Source organism: Taudactylus pleione, unplaced genomic scaffold, assembly GCF_031769625.1.
Source record: "Taudactylus pleione unplaced genomic scaffold, aTauple2 ptg000077l, whole genome shotgun sequence".
In the NCBI taxonomy this organism is placed as follows: domain Eukaryota; kingdom Metazoa; phylum Chordata; class Amphibia; order Anura; family Myobatrachidae; genus Taudactylus; species Taudactylus pleione.
In genome coordinates this window covers 1039304-1063811 of record NW_028284479.1, presented here as the reverse complement: position 1 = coordinate 1063811, position 24508 = coordinate 1039304, and the positions used below count along the sequence as shown (strand labels likewise).

Here is a 24508-nt window from a genome sequence, read left to right as displayed (position 1 = left end):
ACTACTAGTACGAAGATTTTTGAATGAAAGAATATAAAATTGAATAAATATAATTATTCAAAATGTAAAACAAATATTTAACAGCTATTTTAGTATTTGCTGCAAAGACAATATTCAGCAGTGATTCTCAACCAATGTATCAGAAAACATTTCTATGTTACCCAAGATAAACTCTTAACAAATAAGTTACAAAATTACAAATGGACTATGTACTCATTATATTTTGATTAAAAATGGAAAAAAAAACAGCTGAATGTTTTTGATTTTATTTTGCAAATACAAACATTTATTGAGGATTATGGTTTTATTTGTTAGAATATTTATCACTGGTGTGTCATGGAATAATTACTCATGTTGGACATGGAAATCGCTGCTCTAGAGCCCAAAAATACAGACACACAGCTGTAAACATGTTCATTACAATTAAACAATCAATAAAAAAAATCAATATATGAAACGTTACATTACATCAGCTTTAAATCAGCTTCAGTGTTTTGAACTAACTTTAACATTTCCGCACAGCTAAAAAGCCCAGCAATAAGCACCCAAATCTAGATCTAGGACCTTGTTCAGCAGTTAAACAAACCTTTAAGCTTCACCCAAGTAGTTATTGTCTACACACAAGTTCCTGTTTTAAATAAACTGATTAGACAAATCACAAAGAGAAAGAAACCCCCTTTTCCTTCTGCAGCTTGAGATACCATTGCCTTCTTGCTTAGTAGCTTTGTCTCTATAAAGCATGACAAGTGCCAATGAAATGTTACCAAGGGTTTTACAGAGGAATAAAAAGGAAACACAAAACATTGTAACAATTATAGAAGGAAGATCTGCTATCAGTGTGTGGTCTGGAGAAAACATACCCATTCTTTTCCCATTCTAATCTCCACCCCACTGCTTACATCTATGGATAACGTTTAATCTCTCTATTGCTTCTACAAATATTAAACAAATTGCAGGTCAACCTGGATTAGGATACTTTGTCCACAATGATAAATATATCCAAGTATAAGAAAAATTTTTTTAAAACTCTCTAGTTCCCACCATTTCATAAATATATGAATACATAGAACATTACTGCTATTTAAATCATAACTTTATTATTATGGAATAATATGATTGGGAACTGGCACCAAACTTTTAAGGAAGCAATTCACCATTTGTTATAGAATGGTAAAATAAATATAGAACATATGGTATGATCTACTCTGACCAAACAAGTGTTAGGATTTCTGTAGTCAAAATACAATCTGCCTCATATAGTTTGAGAGAATTAATTAAACTCAATTGGTTTACTATTAGTATAACTTATTGGTAGAACCTATTTGGTTACAATAGGTGTCAGCAGCATGTGAAATGGATTTTAGTTCATACAGGTGTCCTTAACGAGGATGGTGGGTTTATTTAGTAACAGCAGCGTACATACCTGTAGGAGTGACAGCAGTAGGGTGTGGTATAACAGACAGACAGTTAAAAAGTTGACAATATCTAGATAGACGCCAGATGTTAGACAGGCAATAGGTCGACAGGGACAAAAGGTCAACAAACTAAATGTCTACATGGAAGATGGTCGACAGGTACAAATGATCTACAGGGACAAAAGGTCATCACAAAAGTGGCCGACACATTTTTTTGTTTTCTAACTCTAATCTTCATCCTAACCCTAACTCTCCCCTTGGTGCCTAACCCTAACTGTCGGGTAGATGCCCGACCCTAACTGTCCCTTCTAGTGCCTAACTCTAACCTTCCAGTAAGTGCCTAATCCTCCCTCCTGGTGCCTAAACCTAACCATCAGGATAAGTGCCTAACCCTATCCCTTGGGGTAAGTGCCTAAACCTAACCATCAGGATAAGTGCCTAACCCCATCCCTTGGGGTAAGTGCCTAACCCTAACCATCCAGAAAGTGCCTAAGCCTAACCCTAAAAAAAAAAGTGTCGACAATTTGAGTGTCAACCCTTTGACCCTGTTGACAATTTATACCTGTCATCCTTCTTCCATGTTGACCTTTAGTGTGTCAACCTCTTGTCCCTGTCGGCCTATTGCCTGTCTAACATCTGGTGTCTATCTTGACATTGTTGACCTTTTAACTGTCTATCTATAGACTGGATACCACATCAGTAGTAGCAGTAGTTATAGGGTTAACAGTGGTAACAACAGTAATGGCGTAGGTAGCAACAGATCTCAGGTAAGGACCTAAGGGGTCTATGTACTAAGCCTTGGAGAGAGATAAAGTGGACAGAGATAAAGTACCAACCAATCGGCTCCTGTCACGGGTGTGGATCATTAGGTCTACAGTAAAAAGGTAGATAATGTTTGGGTATACAATGGAAGTTAGACAGGCAACAGGTTGACAGGGTTTGAAGGTTGACACACTAAAGGTCGACTAGTAAAAAGGTTGACAGGTACAGAAGGTCAACATGGTCATTAGGTCGACACAGAAATGGTCAACACATAAATGGTTGACACATTGTAGTTGTTTTTTTCTACCCTAATCTTCACCCTAACCCTTACCCACCCCTTGGTGCCTGACCCTAACCGTCCCTTCTAGCGCCTAACCCTAAGGTAAGTGCCTAACCCTAACATGACTGCAGATACCTTATTTGGTGCTGTATTGTCTGGTAACCATCCTATTAGGGTCAGTAGTCTTTATAACACTGGAGTACAGTCAATCCGTCACCACAAATTTAAGAGTCGATTCTGATTAATTTTGTGCTCCTGATCATGAATTTGCCATGCTTATTTTTCAACTGGCTCTATTTTTTGAGATATGCATATGTCTTTAATATTAAAAAAAAAAAAGAAACACTGTTAAAAATAGTTTAAAAGATTTTTTTTTTATTCTGATTAAATTTCGGAAAAATTAAGTTTCGGAAAAAGTTTATAAAAAGACACAGGATAATTACATACATAAGTGTTAGGAAGCTATGAGAACCGTTTTTTGTAGAATTTTCTTTTGTATTCTTGTTGCGAGCAGTCCGTCTGCAGACTTCAACAGTAATCGGCCATCATGTAACTATTCCACCTTCCTTGATATTTTTTTTCCCATTACCTGAATATCCTGGTGGAACCGTTCACCCTGTTCTTCGATTAAATCTTCTAGATTGGACGGGAAGTGATCTAAATGGCTGTACAAAAAAATGTGCTTTAATATGTTGGCACCTACTTTCTCGAAACATTTTAGCATGTTGTGGACTAATTCATGATAGTTGTCTGCCTTGTGATTGCCTAAAAAATTTTGAATGACAGACACATAACTCAGCCATGCTTCAGATTCGGTTTCAGTCATAGATGTGGTAAAATTTGGATCCTTCACCAGTTTCGATATCTGTGGGCTGTCAATTCCTGCCTTTAATTTTTCAATACTAAGAGATGGAAATGTTCGACAAATATACGTGAGACAATCGCCTGACTTGTCCAATGCTTTTACAAATTGTTTAATTAAACTCCGTTTGATACGGAGAGGTTTGTTGTAGGTTTTTAACATGTTTTACTAAGTTGTTGTTGGTTGCTTGGCAACCAGAGTTTGCGCTCACGTGGGGGGGGCGAGGGCTGATGACGTCACTAGACGGCAACGTGCTGTCTGGCTGCGCTGCTGGGCATCTTGTCGGCTGGCGTCCCACAGGTGAGATGATTAACAGTGTTAATTGATTATTGGTGAGGGTATTTAATGTTGTGTTAGTATTCTGTGTACATTCTGCTTGTCCCTGACGACGGGGTAACTCCCGAAACGTAGGAAATAAAGGACGATCTTACTATATGCTGCAAAGTCTCCAGAGTGCCTCCTTATTGGATTCTCTACATTTGGCTGTGACTCACAAACCTGGAGGGCACCAGAGCATTTGTTTGATTTAAAAGGAGTGACGGGTCTGTGGATATATATATATATATATATATATATATATATATATATAAAATATGATTTTTGTTCACAGCTCACTGTCTTCCTTGAACTTAATTTGTAGAGTTTAAATGTAATTAAATTTACTGAATGAAGTCTTAGGGAAAAGGGTGTCACGAACCTGTCTAGTTTTCACCTTTTGCCTGTTGACTTACCACTGCCAGCTATCTCCATGGATCTGTGTGTGGAATTTGCCTGGAGGATCTGTTCTGATCATACTGCTGCAACACTTCTCTATGCATTCCTTCCACAGTGATTATTTCACCTGGGTCCTTTCCTGTCTGTGAACACTGCTAGCCCTGATTGGAATCACAGGTGTAGTTCTGACTCAGTGCTGCAGAGATGAATACTCCCTCTGCATGTTGTGCCTTCCACCACTCAGAATGCTACTGCCAGACCACCTATCCGTATCCTCCAATTGCTGCCAGACCCAGGATATATATATCCTCCCTTGATAGCATTCTGGGCCTGAACATCTCGTTACTTCCGTGGTGTATGCTTCGTGCTGTTCTGTATTCTAGTGAATCCCTGAAACCTGCTACAGCAACCCTTGGTGCTATCCAGAAAACCTGCTACAGCAACCCCTGGTGCTATCCAGAAAACCTACTACAGCAACCCCTGGTGCATCCTGAAAACCAGCTACAGCAATACCTGTCAATCCTGACATCCTGCTAGCTTCAGCTAATAGTGAGTTCCTGTGCTCCTGACCTTAGTCCTGTGCTCTGCTAGCCCTACTCCTGGTTGGTCCCTGGCGCCCTGCAAACCTGCATCGTGCTTCCTGGTGTGGATCAACTCCTGCTCCTTCCACCTACCCACTCCCTCCCTGAACCTAAATCCCAAACCTACCCATTCCTTCCTGAACCTGTAATTCCCAATTATCCAATCCAGCCTGCACCTGAGTTCCAACCTTTGTCACAGCATTTCCAGATCACCCTGTTTAACCCTCATCTCAGCATTACCTGATTTCCCTTCAGCCATTGTCACGTTATTCCAGTCCAGAGTCAAGTTCCTGTCATATCCGTTCTATCCACGTTATTCCAGTCCAGAGTCAAGTTCCTGTCATATCAGTTCTATCCACGTTGTTCCAGTCCAGAGTCAAGTTCCTAGTTCATCAGTTCAACTCAACAAGTCTTCCTGCCGGTCCCAGTCTGGTTCCTCCAAGTTCCTGTCATTTATCATCAAAGGCAGTTTCCACTGCTATACAAATCTTGCAAATAGAGCCATCTATGTCATCTGTGGATCCAGTCATGCCGGTCTCCATTGAATCCCGATCACCACCTGAGACAGTTAACTCGCAGGCACCATTTGTGACAAAGGGTAAACAATGTGAGGACCTAGTGGGTTGGGTACGGCATTCCGGAGGTCAGAATGCCGGCAGCAGAATTTTCGGTAAGTATTCTAAGGCTAACCCTAACCCCAACCCTACCCTCCCACAGACTAACCATAGCCCTCCCCCCTGCAGCCTAACCCTTACTCTCCCCCTAATACTTACCATTTATAGTTGTTGGCATAGTGAGCGGCGGAGTTCTGACCGTGGATGCTGACTATATCCTGACCTAGTGATGCAGTGACAGCAGAATACATAATGTATACTTAATAAGGTGTTAATAATGTATGTCTAAAAGTATTTATTGGTTAGAGTGAGACAGACACATACAATTGTCAATTGCCAATAAATTTATAATCAATTCATATATGATAAAGCAGTAATAATTATTTTCCAATTAAAGGGGGCAATTCAATTCAGCCCAAGGCTGAATAGCACCGGGAAAGAGTTCCTGGAGCAATTCAATTGACCGTGCTGTTAAGTCTGATTACAGGATTTCTGCTTGCACACTCTGACTTAAATGCCAACTGTGATGCTGTTTTCCAGTTTAGCACGGCGATAATAGCTTCTCGGCCAGCACTTTAGTCAGGGAATGCCGGTTACCGTGTCTAAACACCCTGTCATTCTCCAACTTAAATGGTTCTAGTCGGACTTAACAGCGTGGTCAATAGAATAGCTCAGGGAACTCTTTCCTGGGGCTATTAAGCATCGCTTTGAATTGAATCACCCCCAAACTCAAATTGTCCCCAAAGGGGATGTGGTAGGAATTCAAAATATGCAGCATCCAGTTACATCTGTATATTTATGTAGAATAGGATGTCCTATGAGCCTTTGTTATTTGCATGTACTCTATATTGAGAAATGCGAGATGTGCTGCATTCCTCTCTACATTCCGTAATAAGGTGCACTTCACGCTATACGTATATACTGTATATATGTTTGTTCAAGGTGCATAAATGTGGTGCATATGCTACTAAAGCTGAGCCTGGCACATCTTTTGAGGTCAGCATATGGACATATATATGCTATTTAATAGTATTTTTGCACTTGGCGTAAGTCTGACGCATAAACTGCCGATGCTGTACCAAATGCATCTTGTGATGCTTACGGCTCAGCGTATATGTAAAAAATATGCAATCTGCATTTTTTCTGTGTAAATTATGCACAATTTGCCACTAACTCTATATCAGTTACCCTGTGTCCACTTACCCTAAACTCACCCTGCAAGGACAGATATGTGACTGATAACCTATTCATGCTGATATGCTTACACATTATAGAAGTTGGATGCGGAGCAATCCTGCGCTGCCTCCATCCTCAGGGCATACATGTAACTTGGTACCTGCCGGAGCTCAGAAGGGGGCCTGACCACTTACGACATGCGCTACTACGCAGGCACTCCTTATTCAAGCTTCTTTCCTCCCTGGTGCTCCAAGTAAATGGACACACCTCTGAAACTCCTGAAGAGACATAGCGCTACTATCCGCCGATATTTTTACTACTCTGGCACCCGACGCACTACAACGCCCAGCGATACCCTAATGCTCCAGGCTGCATCAATACTACTATTTGTACACCTGTTATATCCCTTTGCTGTCAAGAGCATTGACGGACCAGAGTACTATGAGGAGGCATGACCAAATCGAGGAGGCGTGGCCACATCCCTTCCAAAGAATCTAATTGAATGTACAATGTGGGAAGGAGGCAGATTTGTCCCCATTGGCAGGGGGCAGATCCAGGTGGGAGCAGCGATCAGTGCCATCACCCACCTCCCTTTAACACTTGCAAGGAGAGTGTGGAGGCTGCTGCTGCTCAGTGGCAGCTGCCTCCCTAGATCCTCCGCAGCACAGCACACAACATTGTGCGCTGGACTGGGGAGAGAGACTGCTGCCACTCGGCAGCAGCAGTCTCCTGTTTCTCTCTGCCTGATGTGCTTCTCCAACCGGTCCAGACCCGGGTAAGCAGTACCCGTTCCATCCTCCTCTTGGCGCCCCTGCCTGTGTCTTATGCTACATGCTGTTCTGCCTGGTTTAAAAAACCTAAGACCCGGTTAAGCTCTACCACGTGTGGACTCACCGCCACCAGCATCAAACAACTGTGCAACACATTTAACACATTATACACTCTGGCCCAGTGTATTGACTGTTATTTAGTGGACTATTTACATAACCTTAATTCACCCAGTGTAATTCCCCTGCACATCCCTAATATGTTACGAGCCCAGCACCCTCAAGTTAATAGGTTCTTATTCACATACACTGATCAACAAAAATACACCTCTAAATCCTGTACTGAAAATACTGTGTTATTTTTCTTACAAACAAATATACTGATCATCTCATGCTATGACATCTGTACATTTTCCTCAACAAATAACAATGAGCACTGGCTTGTAATAAAATGATATTCCGTGCAGAAATTTAAACTTCCAAACAAATAATATCTCATGGGACTGCAAATACTATAAGGTCTACAGCAAAAAGGCACATAGGATTTGGACTCCCAACTAGATAAATTGAAATATCAGATCTCAGATATACAGATCATCATTTGTTTCTGGTGCTTTTCCCAATAGAGACAATTAACCATATTTTTGCATGACTACAAAAGAAAACACCCAGCAAGTACTGACTGCAAATGGCTGGTTAATGACAGTGAGTAATATGCCAGGAGCAATCCATATATCAAGTTCGTTTCAATTTATGAGGTTGTCTGCTATCTATAACCATTGAGGAAAATGAGTAACTAGTTACATGTAATAGATGGATTGTGCACACTGGAGGCCAGGAAACTGGACTAGATTCTACAGAACAACATACAAGTTTTCCTTTCTGCTTACCTTTTAGCAGCTTCTTTGTTTATGGTTATTGGACCCAGTATTCAACACCACAATCAGGTTATCAACGTCTTTCCTCAAAAAATTAGTCACCATATTTGGCATCAAATTGCAATTATGATGAGTCATTTTATAACCTATCTTCTGAGTCATACCCAGCGGTAATCTCATCCAGTTCTTTCTGAAACTCCAGTTTTGTAGCCACATTATAGGGGAGATGTATCAAGTCTCCAAGATAACATGGAGTAGTTGCCCAAAGAAACCAATCAGCTTCTGTCATTCCAAAGACTATGGTAAATGAATTACAGAAGCTGTTTGGTTGCGTTGGGCAAATACATTACTCCACTTTATTACTCACCAAAGCTTGATACATCTCCCCCAAATGTTTCTTTGGAGATATATTTGGAGAGATTATTCCCAATGACAACCCACCATCACAATTTGTATCAGCAATGACACCTCCCACAATAAACACCACTCAGTGGATTCAAACACCTTCAAATGTTCTCATGAATTCGGTGTGGTAAGCAATATACTGTATATATCTGCCCCATTTCATGGAACACTTTAATAATCTCTTCAATATTAAGGGGGAGATGTATCAAGCCTTGGAGAGATATAAAGTGGAAAAGTTGCCCAAAGCAGCAAATCAGCTTCTAAAGCTGGGTGCACACTAGGTTGACAGTCTAGTTGTCTGCTCGATGTGCCAGGCTTGATGTCACAACTGGATGCGCATTTAAATTTGCCCACCCAGTTGAGCTGTCACTCATTGGCAGGTCCCTGCAGCATGTGTACAGGCGATCTGCGGGTCGCCCGTACTGACCAGCAGATGCTGGTGGATTGGGGGCAATCCTGACTTGTGCCTATTGTATACAAAAAGAAGGGGAAAGATTATTGGTGAGGACTATTGTGTAAGGCTTAGTATATAGAGTGCGAAATACAGTAAGTATATATAATAAGAATCTGATAAACCAAAGCCCTGGAGCATCTCAAACAGGTGGTCCCAGGTGCCCATTCCAAAAGATTTTTTGGCATCCAGTAAAAACTTGGGTACCACTGAGAGTCAGCCAAGGTAAGGAATCTTCCAATATTGGCAACAGGGCTGCGGACCCAAATAAAGCTGGTTTGATCCGGAGCAATAGTAAAGAAAAATATTATTTTCAGGCACTCTGCCAGAATATTCATGAACAGTTTATAGTTTACATTCAGGAGAGAAATAGGCCTATATGAAGCAGGAAGGAGTGGGTAACAACCAGGTTTCAGTAATACCCTGATAAATCAGAAATGGGCTGGGGCTGTAGAACAGCCCTGTCATCCCCTTGTGCATGCATGGCTATATCCCCAGGAAATCCTGAGAATGCTCTGGTCAGTGCTGTACTTCCCAGTGGTGGTGACCCCGCCCTCCAGGTGTGACATCATGATGTCCAGTGTTCAGTGCGTGGCCAGCACAGGGTGCAGTTTCATCCTGCTCTGGCACTGACTGAGAATGCTATTAATTTGGGGAAATTGTTCGGGTTTATGGGGCGCTATTAAAGAGCTAGGAAGCATCCCACGGTAGGCTACATCTACTATCGCTCTAACTAAGATTGGGGGTGGCAGTGTTCTCTCTTGTGGCACACTTCCCCCCAAATCTGCTCATTATCAAATGCAAAGTACATGTGCTGTCCCATATATGGAGGTGCACAGTCCACAAATACAATTTATTGACATCTTTTTAGGGACAGATTGAAAAAAATAGGTTTGCTACAAATATACCCTTGTAATAACTTAGACCCATATAATTTAATTTATTAAACATTTGTATAACTTCATTATTGAAATTGACATACAGAAGTCAAAACAATATATAAAAACAATTCAAAATGCAACTGATTACTAGATCATGATAATACGTCTCTTATCAGTGCTTGAGTGACATGAACCATAAAACATTAAAGAGGAAATCTCATGTCATATAAAAAGGTATTTCTTTCATCTTTTATGCAGTGTTGATGGAACACAACATGTTTAATCTTATCAATACTAGGTAACTTAGTACTATACAACAAACAAGCTTCATGTTTAATTATGTCTTTCTGTGAACTGGTCTCCTTAGGAAATTTAGGAGGACTTAACAATTTTATATAAATATTTTCAGATGTAAAGTACTAAAGCCCAACTATTAGAACAGTTAAATACAGGCACAAAACTATGCTTTGGTACAATAGAATGGGTATAACTCTGTCTTTTTAAATATTTAATGTTTTTTTTGTATTGTTATTTCTGTTTTGTTTAGGCAAACATTCACAGTCAATCAAGACGGTAAGTCAACTGTCCTTCTTTTGCGCAAGTAAGGGGTGGTCCAGTACTTAGGAATGTGTTTACGAAGAGGTTAAAGTAGCAGCTGACCAATGACAAGCCACAGAAACGCATTCCTTTCTGTTTTGTATGTAATAATCTCAGCTGCATTGCTGTAAATATACATTATTAAACTTCAAAAAATGCATTGGGAAGAAGTACTGTAAAATGCTGAACAGGTCTAGATGGGAATGATTGCTTAACCATTGCCTTCAAATAATTATTGATGTTGACCTCCAGATTGTATGGATGGGCAGAAAAACAGACCAGGATTAATCACAATTATTTTGGTATACTTTTCAGTAAGTTCTCCCACTATTGTAAACATGGTTTACTTTTCTCTTGGCTACTGCACTATTTTAGTACTTCCTAATGGTTGAAGCTACTAGGTATTTATTAATTTTTACAATGCTTTATGGTTTTAAATACCATAACACTGGTGCGTAAGCTTTGTTATTAATCTTTAGTTACCAGAGTTTAACTGGTATTTATGACTCTGAAGCAATTATCAAAATTTTATGACGCAATTGGACTTTTACAGCAGTGCATCATAAAAAGGAAAAATTGGGACAATTGCACCTTGGTCATGCAAACGGGTAGACTCAATTATGCCACGTGCTGGTCACGAGTATGTTTTAAACCTTATTATGGTCAACTCATTCTCTGTGCTTTTATTTGTACTGTGGGCCTGATTCAGACCCGCTCGCGAGCGCAGGACGCTCGCAAGTGGGTCAATGGTGCCCTACTGCGCATGCGCACGATGGAGGGAGCTCCGTCGTGCGCATGCTCGAGACCCGGCTAGCGACGGGCTCTCTGTCGCTCCAGGTCTCGCACCAAAGGGGGCATGCTGTCGATGGTGACTGACAGCACACCCCCTTTGGTGGGCGTGCCGGGGGCGTGGCTGCCAGACGGAGGCGTTCCCATGGGAACGCCTACCATCTGGGTCCGGCCCCACTGACATCACTAGTGATGTCAGTGGGAGTGATTTTGGCTCTGATAGAGCCAAAATCACTCCTGGGCTTGCGGCAGCGAGACCCTACCGCAGGATCTCGTCGCAAGCCCGATGGTCGCGATGGTCTTGACCATCGCGACCATCATCATGGACGCTCGCTATAGCTGTGGGTGGTCACCCACAGCTATGCGAGCGTCCAAGAGGCCGCTCCATTTTCAGGTAGGAGGGCCCTGATTCAGAGCGAGCGCTCTGGTCAGAGCGTCCGGCTCTGAATCAGGCCCTGTGTGAGACGCCAGAAGAAATCACTATATTGGCGGATGTACTCCTTTTGATCAGCAAACTAACTTGTTTAGTAGTAGCACCAAATAATGATTCACACCTTCTGGGATTTTGTACTAAGTCCACCCTTGAGGTTCGTTCTCCTGCAGGATCCATTGGGCCAGAACAAACTGTCACACTTCTGAAATTTTATTGACTCGGGTCAGTAACTCTAGGGCTGGCTTAATTGATAGGAGAATGGATTATTGCTGGGAGGCTTTGGGACACTCTTCCTCATGCAGACAGCCTATAGATGAATGGACGTGGGTCAGGATATGGAGCAGGTGTGGGTAGCTGACTGGGAGCCAAGGAGACAGCACGAGCTGATCACTGAGTTGGCTCTAATAGTACTATGTTCAGAGGTCTGGGTTGGGCACAGGGAACAGAAGGCCCTTACGGACCATATCAGACAGCCAGAGACACATGACTTGTCCTGATCAGTTATAGCGGATAACTGGAGACAGATTACTTGTCCTGGTAAGCTGTAGTAGACAGTGTAAGGTAGATGACTTGTCTTGGTAAGGTGTAGCAGACAGCATAAGGCAGATGTCTTAACCTAGTAAGTTGTAGCTGACAGCGGGAGTCAGATACTGGAACAGAGCTGAGCCAGGAACCAGATGATGGACACCAAGTAGAGAAGTTATTCTGCCACTGGTAATAGAGCAGATTCAGGTTTAAATAAGGTGCTTTCAGAGCAGACAGGCTGAGGCCCGGGGCAGCTGGAATCCAGTTAGTTGGAGGTTGTTAAATGAGCAGCACCAAGATGGCGATACCCATGCACTGCAGATGCAGAAGCTGCAAGCAAAGGTAAACTCCTATTAAAAGACCAGTATACTGTACTATATAGTATACAAAAACAAAACCCATCTTTTATATTCATTAAATTGCGACAGTACCATATTCCATGCTAGGCATTAAGATATTTCACATTGTCTGTAAATTCACTTTCTACCTCATTGCAAGCTATTGCCATATGTCACCAGAAAAGCTCTAACCAATTCCTTCCAAAATCTTTCAATGCAAAATACCAAACAAGTTTAAAGACTGCACATCCCATTCTGGACTCTTGATGGATAGAAGACACTGCTCATCTCCAATGGACTCAGCCATGTTTACAAAGCTGAGGTTATATTTCTTTCATATACTATAGTCTACAAAGTACTCATTATAAGATTATGTTATATAGACAGTAACATGATTAATAATTTATTAACAAATTAGCACAATTAGAATACAATAAAATATTTATAGGGTGTATTATTCTGGGCAAAAGAAATGTTAAATAAAATAAATGAGCACTTCTGTAATACCACGCCTGGAGCATTTGTGTAAACATGCCTACTAACTCCTTGGGAGGCCATGGAGGTGAAATGTAAGTTCAGCACATTCCCAATGACATTACAGAGGCAAGGTGTGAAGTCTTAGCAGGAATTGTCTGCTGTGGCAACACAGGACTGGGGTTCCTATGCAAGGTAAAGAATACAGGTACAAGAAAGAACATGCCCCCCAAGGGGATGCAGATGGGATGCGGACGGTGTAAATGCCGACCGTCGGCATCCCGACTGTCTAATCCCGGCAAGTGTCTAATAACCAGCGTCGAAATCCTGATGCCTGTCATTAGACCTACGCCGGGAGCCCGACACCCGGCTTACCAATTGAAGGTAAGCCAGGTGCCGGGCGCGGATAGCCGCCGGGGGGGGAGGGTTATGTTAGGGGCACCCGGGGGGGACTTAGGGTTAGGCACCCCCCGGGAGGTTAAGGTTAGGCAAGGGGAGAAGGGGGCCAGGGTTAGGCACCCCCAGGGGGAGGTTAGGGTTAGGCACCCTCCCAGGAGACTTAGGGTTAGGCTGCGGGGAAGGGGGGGTTAGGGGGGGTTAGGTTTAGGCACTTAGAGGGGGGTTAATCATACTGATTCCCTCCAAAGGGGGTAAGGAGACATAGCCACATGATCTCATAGAAACCATGACTCATGCAGCAACAAGCACAGGGACACCAATTCATACAAGGGAATCTCACTTACCTCCAAACTTCTAAAGTTACAGAGGCTAACAGGAACCTTCAAGAGCGTAACTATTAAAGATGCAGGGTGTGTAGCTTACCTGTCAAAGCCTCATGTTTATTTTTTTAGTTTTTCGCCAATGAGCAGTACATTGGGGCTCTTTCAAAAATGTTCCTAGGGGTCCACAAATGCCTAGTTTCTCCCTGGTTACCATTAATAACTTAAGCTATTTATAAAACTTCATAAACATATAGCAAAAAGACCCAAAAACCTGGTGCGTTTTTTTAGTTTTAAGCATTTAAAATATTGCTTTATGGGGTGAATGAAAGTTTGTGTGATTCATTCAAATACAAGTTGAATTGACTCACTTATCCATATGAAGCTTCTTCCTTTTAGATGAGTGGTGGGATCTGGCACTTTTCAAATTGAATAAAATGTGTCAGTAAATGTCAAATTATTGCTACTCATACAGATGTGTACTTAAGCATGTCTAGAAGCAAACAATGCACTAAGCTACTGTAGTCTGACTAAAAACTAGTAGCTCTACCTGCCTGCAATTACTTTTAGTGATTACCTTGTGTCCATTACACAATCACACTGAGCAGTGGCACACTTAGGGGGGATTTTAAGTGATTTACCTCAACAAGGTTTTCTACTTCAGTGACATCAGGGGGCTGACAGAGGAAGACAGCTTATTATACTGCCCTTTGAATCTTACCTATGCTCTGGTGAATGGATTATTAAATTAACGTCTCTCTGCTCTGCACTGTTACTATTTAGTTTAAAAAGAGCAAATCCCTGTCTACACCTTTCATGTTATATATAGGCTGACCACAGTATGACCCAACTTCCCTTATATCAGGCTGCTGACGAAAACCACCAGCTCTTCACCTGGTGGGGATGATGAAGAGCGATGCATAGATGAGTTACCTGAAGAGTCTGAAAGAACAGGAGATGGTAGAGGCAGTGCGAGGGACCTGTAAGGTGTGTAAACTCCCTGGTACTGGGTGGAAATTGTGTACAATATCATAGTGTATGGTGCACATCACTTACTCTCTCACTCTGCTCAGGCTGGTCATGGGTGAGGCATAGGTACCAGTGGTTCCCCCAAATACTGGGGTGTTTAATACAGATGCGATGCAAAATCTATACAGGTGCCAGGGCAGTACATGTAGATAAATTTGCCGCAAGGCCATCTCATAAAAACAATAATGAATTTATTTAAAAGATGCAAACTTTAGTAACCAAAACTCCTCTCCTGCACAGAGCATTATGGTTACTTAGTAGGTCATCTTACATTTTGACAACTCCTCCTGCACAATAATCGTATCGGTTACCAGACCCCAATAGTACTTTGTTACAGTGACATATGTTGGAAACCAGGCACATACAGGTACATACCAGGATATATGAGGTTCCTGCATGAGGGGTCTCAATGTCTATATCTAGCAACAATGTAAGTAAAACCTGCACCTAAGAACCACTACTAGAAAAATATTTAAACTAATTTTATTACTAAGTACATGCCAGCAAACAGTTGGCAGCTGAACCTGGCAGCAGCCTAACATGTTTTGAGTTTACTTATTAGTTCTATTTATTATTAATATTGGACTTTATGATTTATTTTATCGGCTCAGTAGATAAACCTGGTGGTGGTTCCTATGTGCTGATCTGGGATTTGCTTATTTGTATATTGACACGCTAAGTCTGCCTGTATTTTGACCTGGGATAGAGGGGCTGTCATATTTCAAAATACTAAAGGAAGAGTCCGTAATGGTGCAAATTATACAAGACATCTTTGTTATGTAACTCCCACAAACACAGTATGCCTCCATTTTTATATTATCATACCTTTCAGTATATGGGAGTATACAAGCACACACTGAAGGCACGTGTCAAAAAATGGACATGGCCTAGCATCAAAAGGGGTGTGGTTTGTTTCCATTACTCTGGGGGCAAGCCCAGTGCTCCCCAAGCAGCTGGGCTGCCCTAAGGCTTTTCAGAATTACCAACGCACTGTTTAGATGACATGCGCATACACGCAGTATCTGTTCACCCCTATAGGGCTGCAGTGAAGTGCTGAGAGAGTGCTACATCTAGTCCTGTGGGTGGGATGGTGACAAAGTGCCGAAAGCAGGATGGCTGGAGGGTATGCACTATTAAGTATGCTGCCTCTACTGCCTGTCCTAGTAAGCCCAACTAAATATATCTATCTATCTATCTATCTATCTATCTATATATATATATATATATATATATATACACACACACACACACACATAGTCCTTGTAGTGCCCAGCACTCCTGTGTAAAAGGACAGCTGTTGTTACAATGGACGCCACCCAAAAAATGGACGGTACTCCTGGCTTATATCAAATAAGCACCATGCTGTGACTAACATTATCTGGTCAATGTTTCAGAGCTGCTGGTCTTGATAAAAGAGCAGCAGCTCTGAAACGATGACCAGATAACGCTAGTCTCAGCGTGGTGCCGTCCATTTACTGTGTTGAGTCTATAAATACATACATATACTGTATATATATATATATATATATATATATACCCTCCCACATAACCTCATTTTCCACTATTTCTTTATCAATAGATGGCATAACTATCTCATCTAGTCCCAAAGTGTTCTGTCTTGGAGTCATCCTGGACTCTTCCCTCTCCTTCAAACAACATATTCAGAACCTCTCACAGTTCTATCGTTTCCATCTCAAGAATATTTCCAAGATCTGACCCTTTCTCACCCAGGATGCTACCAAAACCCTCATACACTCACTAGTCATCTCCAGATTGGACTACTGTAACCTCCTCCTATCTAGCCTCCCCAAATCCCATCTCTCTTCTCTCCAGTCTGTGCTCAATGCTCTTGCTCGGCTCATCTTCCTCTCCAAATGCTCTACATCTGCCTCCCTTCTCCTACAAGCCCTCCACTGGCTCTCCTTCCATTTCAGCACCCAATTCAAGGTTCTCACACTCACTTACAAAGCCCTCACCCATTCCTCTCTCATTTACATCTGATCTCATCTCCCATCACTCTTCTGTCCACCCTCTTTGTTCACTTAATACACGCTGTCTTTCAGCCAATTGATTACTTCCTCCTCTTGTGCTTCTCCCTACTCTATTTTCATTTTTCGCTTACTCCCCACTAGGGCAACTAACACTTGGCTGCTTATGTGGGTGTAAAGGTCACTAATATAGCAATGTTTATTATCCTTGTCCGTGTCCTGCTTTGTAGTGTATTGTATTGTAAGTCGCTGGTTACCTATTTTTTATGTACTTTGTAAGGCGCTGCGGAACACTTGTAGCGCCATATAAATAAATAATAATAATAAAAAATATTACAAAATATAAAAAACAGAGGGTGCTATACCATATGTGATATCATAAGTGTACTGGTAAGAATTCAAATGATGAATAAAAGTGTCTTTTTGAAACAGTGTCCAGACTAGAGTTATTAAACAGGTTCATTCTTCCTCATTGTCCTCATTGGTATCCCAATAGTGAGAGTTGGTGCACCTATACAATCTGAAAGTACAGCCCTCCACCGAATCACCCAAAAATAAAGGCCCAATGGCCAGTTATTAGTTGATATAAAAAATGTTATATTCTTGATAAAATCATACCCAAACTTTTAAATTTGCTTATAGCTAATCCAATATTGCTAATAAGAGAAATGAAACTGATTCCTGCCAGCACTCTTACCCTGAGCTCGAGGCAGGATCCACTCAGTTAGCACATGGACAATGACACTCAATACCCAGCACATTTCGTCCATATAGATGTGCTTCTTCAGAATTCAGACAATTCACTGGCTGTTCTTAAGAATGTATTTGTTCATAAATATCACAATGAGCATTGACTTCAATGACAAACCAGAGAAGGTCCAAACATTCCTCAGGTAAAAAGTGGTATCCACTTTATAAATATCACTCTAAACAATAATTGTTCCTAGTCTTCCAATTACTAGTAACCACTAATCTACCCAGCAACAGCCATCTGGCTTTTTTCTATTGGCTGGTGCCGATGCATTGCGGGAAAAACCTCAATGCATTATGGGAAAGAAAATGGAGTTCATCTGCAGTGCATTCTGGGTAACCTGACAATATAGTAATTTTATAAGTCAGATAATAGTGTTTTTACATACCAACTTTTGAAATAGATCTCTTTCTTCTATACTAAAGATCTGATTAAGCCTGCATTAATATGAAAGAAGTTGAAATCCACGTAGACATGCTTCACCAATAACATTAAGACAGGAAATGAGGTGAGCAAGCATTTGGAATCAGGGAAATTCTACACACTCCAGCTCACAACACATTTTTTTTCCTAGAACTTGCAGAGTCACAACTTGGATCACAGGAAGTAGTAAAACGCTCCAAAATAATGACTACAGTTAAGATATTGTTTTCATTCTATATTAATTGTGTAATATTTATAGTTTGATATAAAAATTGCATAATATGGAGATCTATTAATAAGAATAGTTATATACAAATACAATGTAAATACCACCATTAATTGTAAACACAGTGTATTATTGGTAATAATGTATATGATTGGGTAGATATTAATTGATTATATAACAATGTTAATTTTAAACACTGCATTATTGGTAATTATGTATAGGATTGGACAGATATCCACTGTATATATGGCGTTACTAAATGTAAATACAGTGCATTACTGGTAATTGGACCACTAGAAACAATCTCTGTTTAGAGTGATATTTAGATTTGTGAAAGCATATACAACAGAGGCGTAACTAGGGTATTTGGCGCCCAGGGCAAGATGGAAAATGCCCCCTCCCCGTCAAAAATTGTCATGGTCACAAGGGGTCTGGCCACTCTCGTCACTCTGGGAACATTCCTTTCCATTCCAGTTTCAATCCCAGGTATGACTGTATATTAGATTAATAAGAATGTGTAGTAGCTTGATATAGTTAGAATTCACAGGCTTTCACTATAGTAGCAGGTGGCTCAATTGGTAAGTTGACTGACTGCAAAGCATGTAGGCTCTAAGGGCTCGATTCAGACCCGCTCACTAGATGTGTTCGCATGCAGCCACTGTATGCAAATCCGGCAAACCCACAGCAAGGCAGGCGATCGCACGGCAAGGCATTACCACGCCCACTATGTCTTGGCATGTGATTGCGGTGTGTATACAGATGCCCACTTATGCACATCATCTCCAGGATGTGTATGCAACCATCAGTAACATCGAGTACCATCGGAAGCGAACGCAGCACTTGTGGTTGACCATACCCTACCACAAGCACTGCGATTGCTTCAGTGTAAAATTCAGCCTAGTGACGTCTACTATGACGCTGCGTCTTAATTATGCACGCCTCTGAAACGGACTTAAGATGCTCAGGCAAGCCTGCATTCGCAACACCACTCCCCCGTTTCCATCGACCATCCCCTGTCACCACCCACAAACGGCTCATCCTGTCACTCATTGTAGCGAGGTGGCTATCCTCAGCGAGCGAACGCTTCCTGATCGCTTGGACTAGTTTGCACATGCACTGTGATGCATACGCATGCATACATAATTAAGACATCATACCCTGGAACAAACAAATGCATAGAGTAAAGAGACTCTGAGATCCACTATAAGATTACACAATCGGAATCTGAACCCTAGTATAAGGGTGGAAGAATCTTATACCTTGAGTGGAATGTCTGCAACTAATTGTGATGTAATTTGTATTGTGAAAAGTGTGATTTATATAAAACAAAATGTAAAAAAAAAAAAATATTTCAAATTGTAGTGTATTGGGTTTATAGCCCTATGGTATCATCTACTGTATTTTGGGTGCAGCACCATTGGTATTTTGTTTGTTGGGGAAGGTTTGTAACTTCTAAGCACTAGATGCCCCATGGAAAAATTTAATCTTTGTCAGTCATCAGCTAGTAAACAGAGTATACCAGTTCTATTGATAAGCACCCTCTGGTGGTTTGTTTTTTAATGTTATTTTGGTAGGCCCTCTCTAACAAGGGTCTCACAGAGAGGAGCAGCTGACTTGTACCTATAGGCGCAGAATAAAGGTATATTTTTGGCATATATCTCCTATATAAAATGTACTGGTCTGTTTGCTTGTCTGTTTGTTCGATTATGCATTCGGACACCCCTGCACTGATTGGGATGAAACAAACTTAGAGGTTTGTCCCGGGGAGCCAGTTCTGAGTTTTCCACTGGATGGATTTGGACAAAAACTTCACAGAGTGGTAACATTGCATCCCAGCCCAGAAGGTATATTAGGGGGATGAGGAACTTTGACCTGGGGAGCGTATTCTGGGATTTCCACTGGATGGATTTGGATAAAAACTTCACAGGGAGGTGGCAATTGGTCTGGGATGTTTAATGGAGTGGTTGGGGTTAACGATACTGCTTTTGAACCTCTATACACCCCTGCCTATACCTTCTGATATCCTGCCTATAAACCTCTAAGGATGACGCTATTTTGCGTACGCAGTTATACATAAAACAAAGACTCCAGACCTAGAACCTGTGGTTCCAAAGCACAAAGTATTATTCAAGTAAAAGTACAGTCAGTTACACACTAGTTATAAGTACAATTTAGCGCAAAGGAATTATACAAACCCAAGTACAGTTATACATACGCAGCGCTCTGGACCAGATGTAGGCATCAGCAAGAAACCCCTCGTCAATCAGCATTCAGCACGAAGACTAGAAACCCAGGGTCAGAGCACACATATTTATACCCCCCAGAAATAGACAACACAATAGAGAAGTTTGTTGCTAATACCATTGGTCCTAAAGGAGAGGGCATATGTTACAAGGCATCTAACAGGTTGGTTCAAATAGACACAGTCCAGCCTCTAACAACTGGTGGTCTCTGGTTTCCCGCCTCATGCAAATCCTAACAGTTGGTCATGTAAGGTACATTTTGTTGCTTGAAGTCTCTGCGGTCCATAAATTGAGAATGCCTGTTGCGATCTCTACATCGATGTTACCGGAATACTGCTGAGACAGTACGCATCAGTACAATGCCAAACATGGCTTACTTATCACATATAAAACCTTAGTTACAAAATAATCTTTATTTCATAGCAATTATAGTAAATGTGCATACTTGAATCTTATACCTTAAAGCTTATGGAACCTTGTATGTGAATATGTAATGTGTGAGTATGTGGGGTTTGATGTAAAGATGCTAGTTAACTTGGGGCAGATGCGTGTGCATGAAGCTAATATTCGGCGTTTTCATACAGGATCTTATGTATTCACTAATATGCGACTAGTTAAATGCGCAATTGTGCGTATTAATGTGTGTATGAGAAATGGTGTAAGATGCAATCGCATGATGCTAATAGTAATATTGCCACATGTACTAAAGTGTGAGTTTATCTAAAATGGCACTTGGGCGGCCATTCGCAAAATGGCGTCTTGCGATTTCATTTCCAAGATGGCGTCTTGCAGCCAGTCGCAAGATGGCGTCGCTGCGATCCAATTTTAAACTGATCTTGTCTCAGCCAATAATCCAGCTTCGAAAGTCCACCCTTTGATAGCGAACAACATGCTATCACAATCTGATTTTAAAATACAATCTTTAGGCTTACATTTATATACTATTTAGTGCTATGATGGGATGGCACAAGGTGGTTCTTAATCCATCAATAATGTGTTTCTGAGTGGGGACATAAAACTACTATTATACGCACACCGCAGATCTTGGAAGATCATTTGAAAGGTGTGAGGATACACCAATCCTATAAAGGCAGTCTTGAAGGGGAAATTTGAGACTTTACATTATCTGAGGTGTTTTAAAATAACATTTCAATAATAAATTCTATGCAGGTCTAAATATAATACATTAAATGATGGTATTTCCTAGTTCAGGGTTGTAATGCAGTTCTGTATTTACCTTGGTATTCATACTGACCACCATCATAATTTTGTTCTTTTGTTTTACTCTATTTTTACATTTTCCACACTTCAACACAATAGGAACACACCGGACACATATGCCAATTATTATGATGACAATCAGTATAAGGATTAAGAATTTGCCTATGCTGGCAATCACTTCCTGGACTCATTCCCCTAAACCTGAGAACCATTTCACTGGGTTCAGCCATGAAACCCATCCTTCTATCTTCTCCCCTACTTCAGCCACTGAAGCATTATGGTTCTTACGAAATTCCCATTTTAGCTGCAGAATTTCATCCATCCTTCGGTCTATCACCTCCTTGGGGTCGCTGGTATCATTGGTGACATAGGTGCAACATTTTACTCCAAATTGGGAGGCCAAAGTTCAGAAAGTACCCTCCAGTAACAGCAGTTAAATAATTTAACACTAGCCTGTGTTGCACCAGTTCTTTCTTGTACGCTTGCAATTCTCTCCCTGTAGACCTGAATGTGTCATCGTACATCTCGGTGATATTATCTATCAATTTAGCAAGTTCCTGAATATATCTAAAATTTAATGTACTCTGAGCGATCCTGGTGGGATCCAGTGCGACTAAAACTTGAAAGTCAGTTGTCTCACTAATTAACTGAGTGGCTTTATGCACATCACCAGGTATTATATTTTGTTTGCCTCTGTGTTCATATTGCATGTGAAGATATGGTGATGGTGTGTTTTTATGTATACCAAGCATTTCAACATGTGTGAGGGTCATAACTTCTGGGACTACTCTTCCCAGGTAACACAAACCTTCGGAACTCTGGGAGAGCCACTTATACGCTTTTCTTCCACATATAAAATATACATTATCAGGGAGAACATAAGGAATGGTATTGCATCATTATCATTAAGCACATTTCCCTTGCAAACAATCCTATTTCTGGGTCTTCCATCTGGTACAGGCATGTTTCTGGCTGTATTATTTTAGAACAATAACCATCTGGCACTTTACCAATAATTTCTTTGGTGGAACTCAATGCATACTGGTACCTAAAATGTCTCCCACTAGATTTAATTAAGCGTAGCAGATCATGGTTTATGGACTCATTATCAGCTCTTTGTGAGAAAGTCATCGTCTGATTATTCCCTGTCACTTCCCAACTCCCGGGTTTATTGGGGTTGGTTATGTTTAAACACAAAAGTGATCTATCTAGTTGGAATTGATAGAGTTTGCATTGAGGTGGTTTGAAAGAGAGGAATTTTCCATCCAATGTTTTCCCTTTTTGTAATTCTAAAATTTCCGTGATATTCAGCGGAATTGGCACCAACCCTACATTATGCTGTCCCGGTGGCACATGTGAACACACCCAGCAATCAGTTTGATTTAACACTTTGCCTACCATGCTATGATAATCTTCTAAAGGATACCCACCCCAGTACGGGTTATATTTAGGCTGGCACCATTCGATACAATTCTCATCAACTAGGGACCCACAAAGCTCACAAATACAGGAATCTTCAGACGATAAACCTCCACACCGTCCCCGAGTATCTGGAATAACAGCTCTCTTAACAATAACAGTACTAAGATTGTTCAGACACTCCCCTGGTTGGCATTGCACTCCATCTGACTCCACTCCATCAGCACTGCCATCAACTCCCCTCTCCACAAACGGTCCCCCTTCACAGATACCGGACATTCCCGAACTGACCAGGATGGTGAAGACTCTAAAAGTGAACATGAAAATGAACACAGCGGGCCCATCCATTGCCACAACAAGACCTGCAGATTTCTTTTAGTTCAGGTATCTCACTACGACCTTTTCAATCCTCCCGGAACAAGCTCACGAGTGACAGGTCCACGCTATCAGCCTTGTCTCCGACTTGTTTCTCCACCGGTTGGTTGACCTTTTTGCAGTGAGTGGAATGGACCCAGGTATCTCTCTCAGCCACCTTAAAAGATGTAGTACTTGTCAGCAGCACCTGCTACGGACCTTCCCACCGATCAGTCAAACAACCTGAACGCAAGAAATTTCTGATCATAACATATTCTCCTGGTTCAACATCATGACAGTTCGTTTCAGGCATATCATTGAACAACAATTTCAGTTTCTGCTGCTGTTGCTTTAACTGCTTACTCATTGATATAAGATACTTTACAGTTACCTCGTTGTTTACCTTCAAGTCTTCCTGTGGACTTATAATCAAATAAGGTTGTCTACCGAACAGTATTTCAAATGGGGACAGATTTAGAGGGGGTCTACGAGTAGTCCTTATACTATGTAGGACCAAAGGTAAAGCTTCTGGCCATCCTAGTCCAGTCTCTGCCATGATTTTACTTAGCTTATTTTTAATAGTCCCGTTCATCCTCTCTACCTTGGCACTGGCTTGCGGTCGGTAGGGGGTGTGAAGACGACTATTAATACCCATCAGCTTACACATATTTTGAAAAACATCACCTGTAAAATGAGTACCCCTGTCACTCTCAATGGTTTTAGGGATACCATACCTGCATACACATTCCTGAACTATTTTCTTGGCAGTAAACGCAGCAGTATTAGTGGCCGCTGGCTAGGCCTCAACCCAGTTAGAAAATACGTCTGTGCACACTAAAACATACTTAAGATTCCTGCAGGGTGGTAATTGGATGAAATCAATTTGTATCACCTGGAAAGGTCCATCAGTCGGTGGAATGTGGGATGGTTCGGTAGGGATCGCTTTCCCTATGTTCTTCCTCAAGCAGGTCAGACAGGACGTTGCTATCTTTTCTGCTTGTGAAGAAAAACCTGGTGCGCACCAGTATGCTCTCACCAACTTGCACATACCTTGCTTTCCCAGATGAGTCAGACCGTGTGCTGCCTCAGCCAGGTTGGGGTAATATGCCTTGGGGGCTACTGGCTTACCTTGTCCGTCGGATCTGTTGTTGCCCAGTGACACCGGGTCATCCTTACATGTATGGGCTTTACAC

General features: G+C 41.4%; 1 protein-coding gene across 1 annotated transcript in view; it reads right to left on the bottom strand.

Moving 5' to 3' along the window:
• The window catches only part of LOC148532412 (uncharacterized), a 157897-nt gene extending 140458 nt beyond the window's left edge, over window positions 1-17439 (bottom strand). The window contains exon 1 of the mRNA XM_088467826.1: window positions 17376-17439. Within this exon, the coding sequence (XP_088323952.1) occupies window positions 17376-17439 (64 nt within the window). The remainder of the gene's footprint in view (window positions 1-17375) is intronic.
• Between the last annotated feature and the right edge of the window lie 7069 nt (window positions 17440-24508).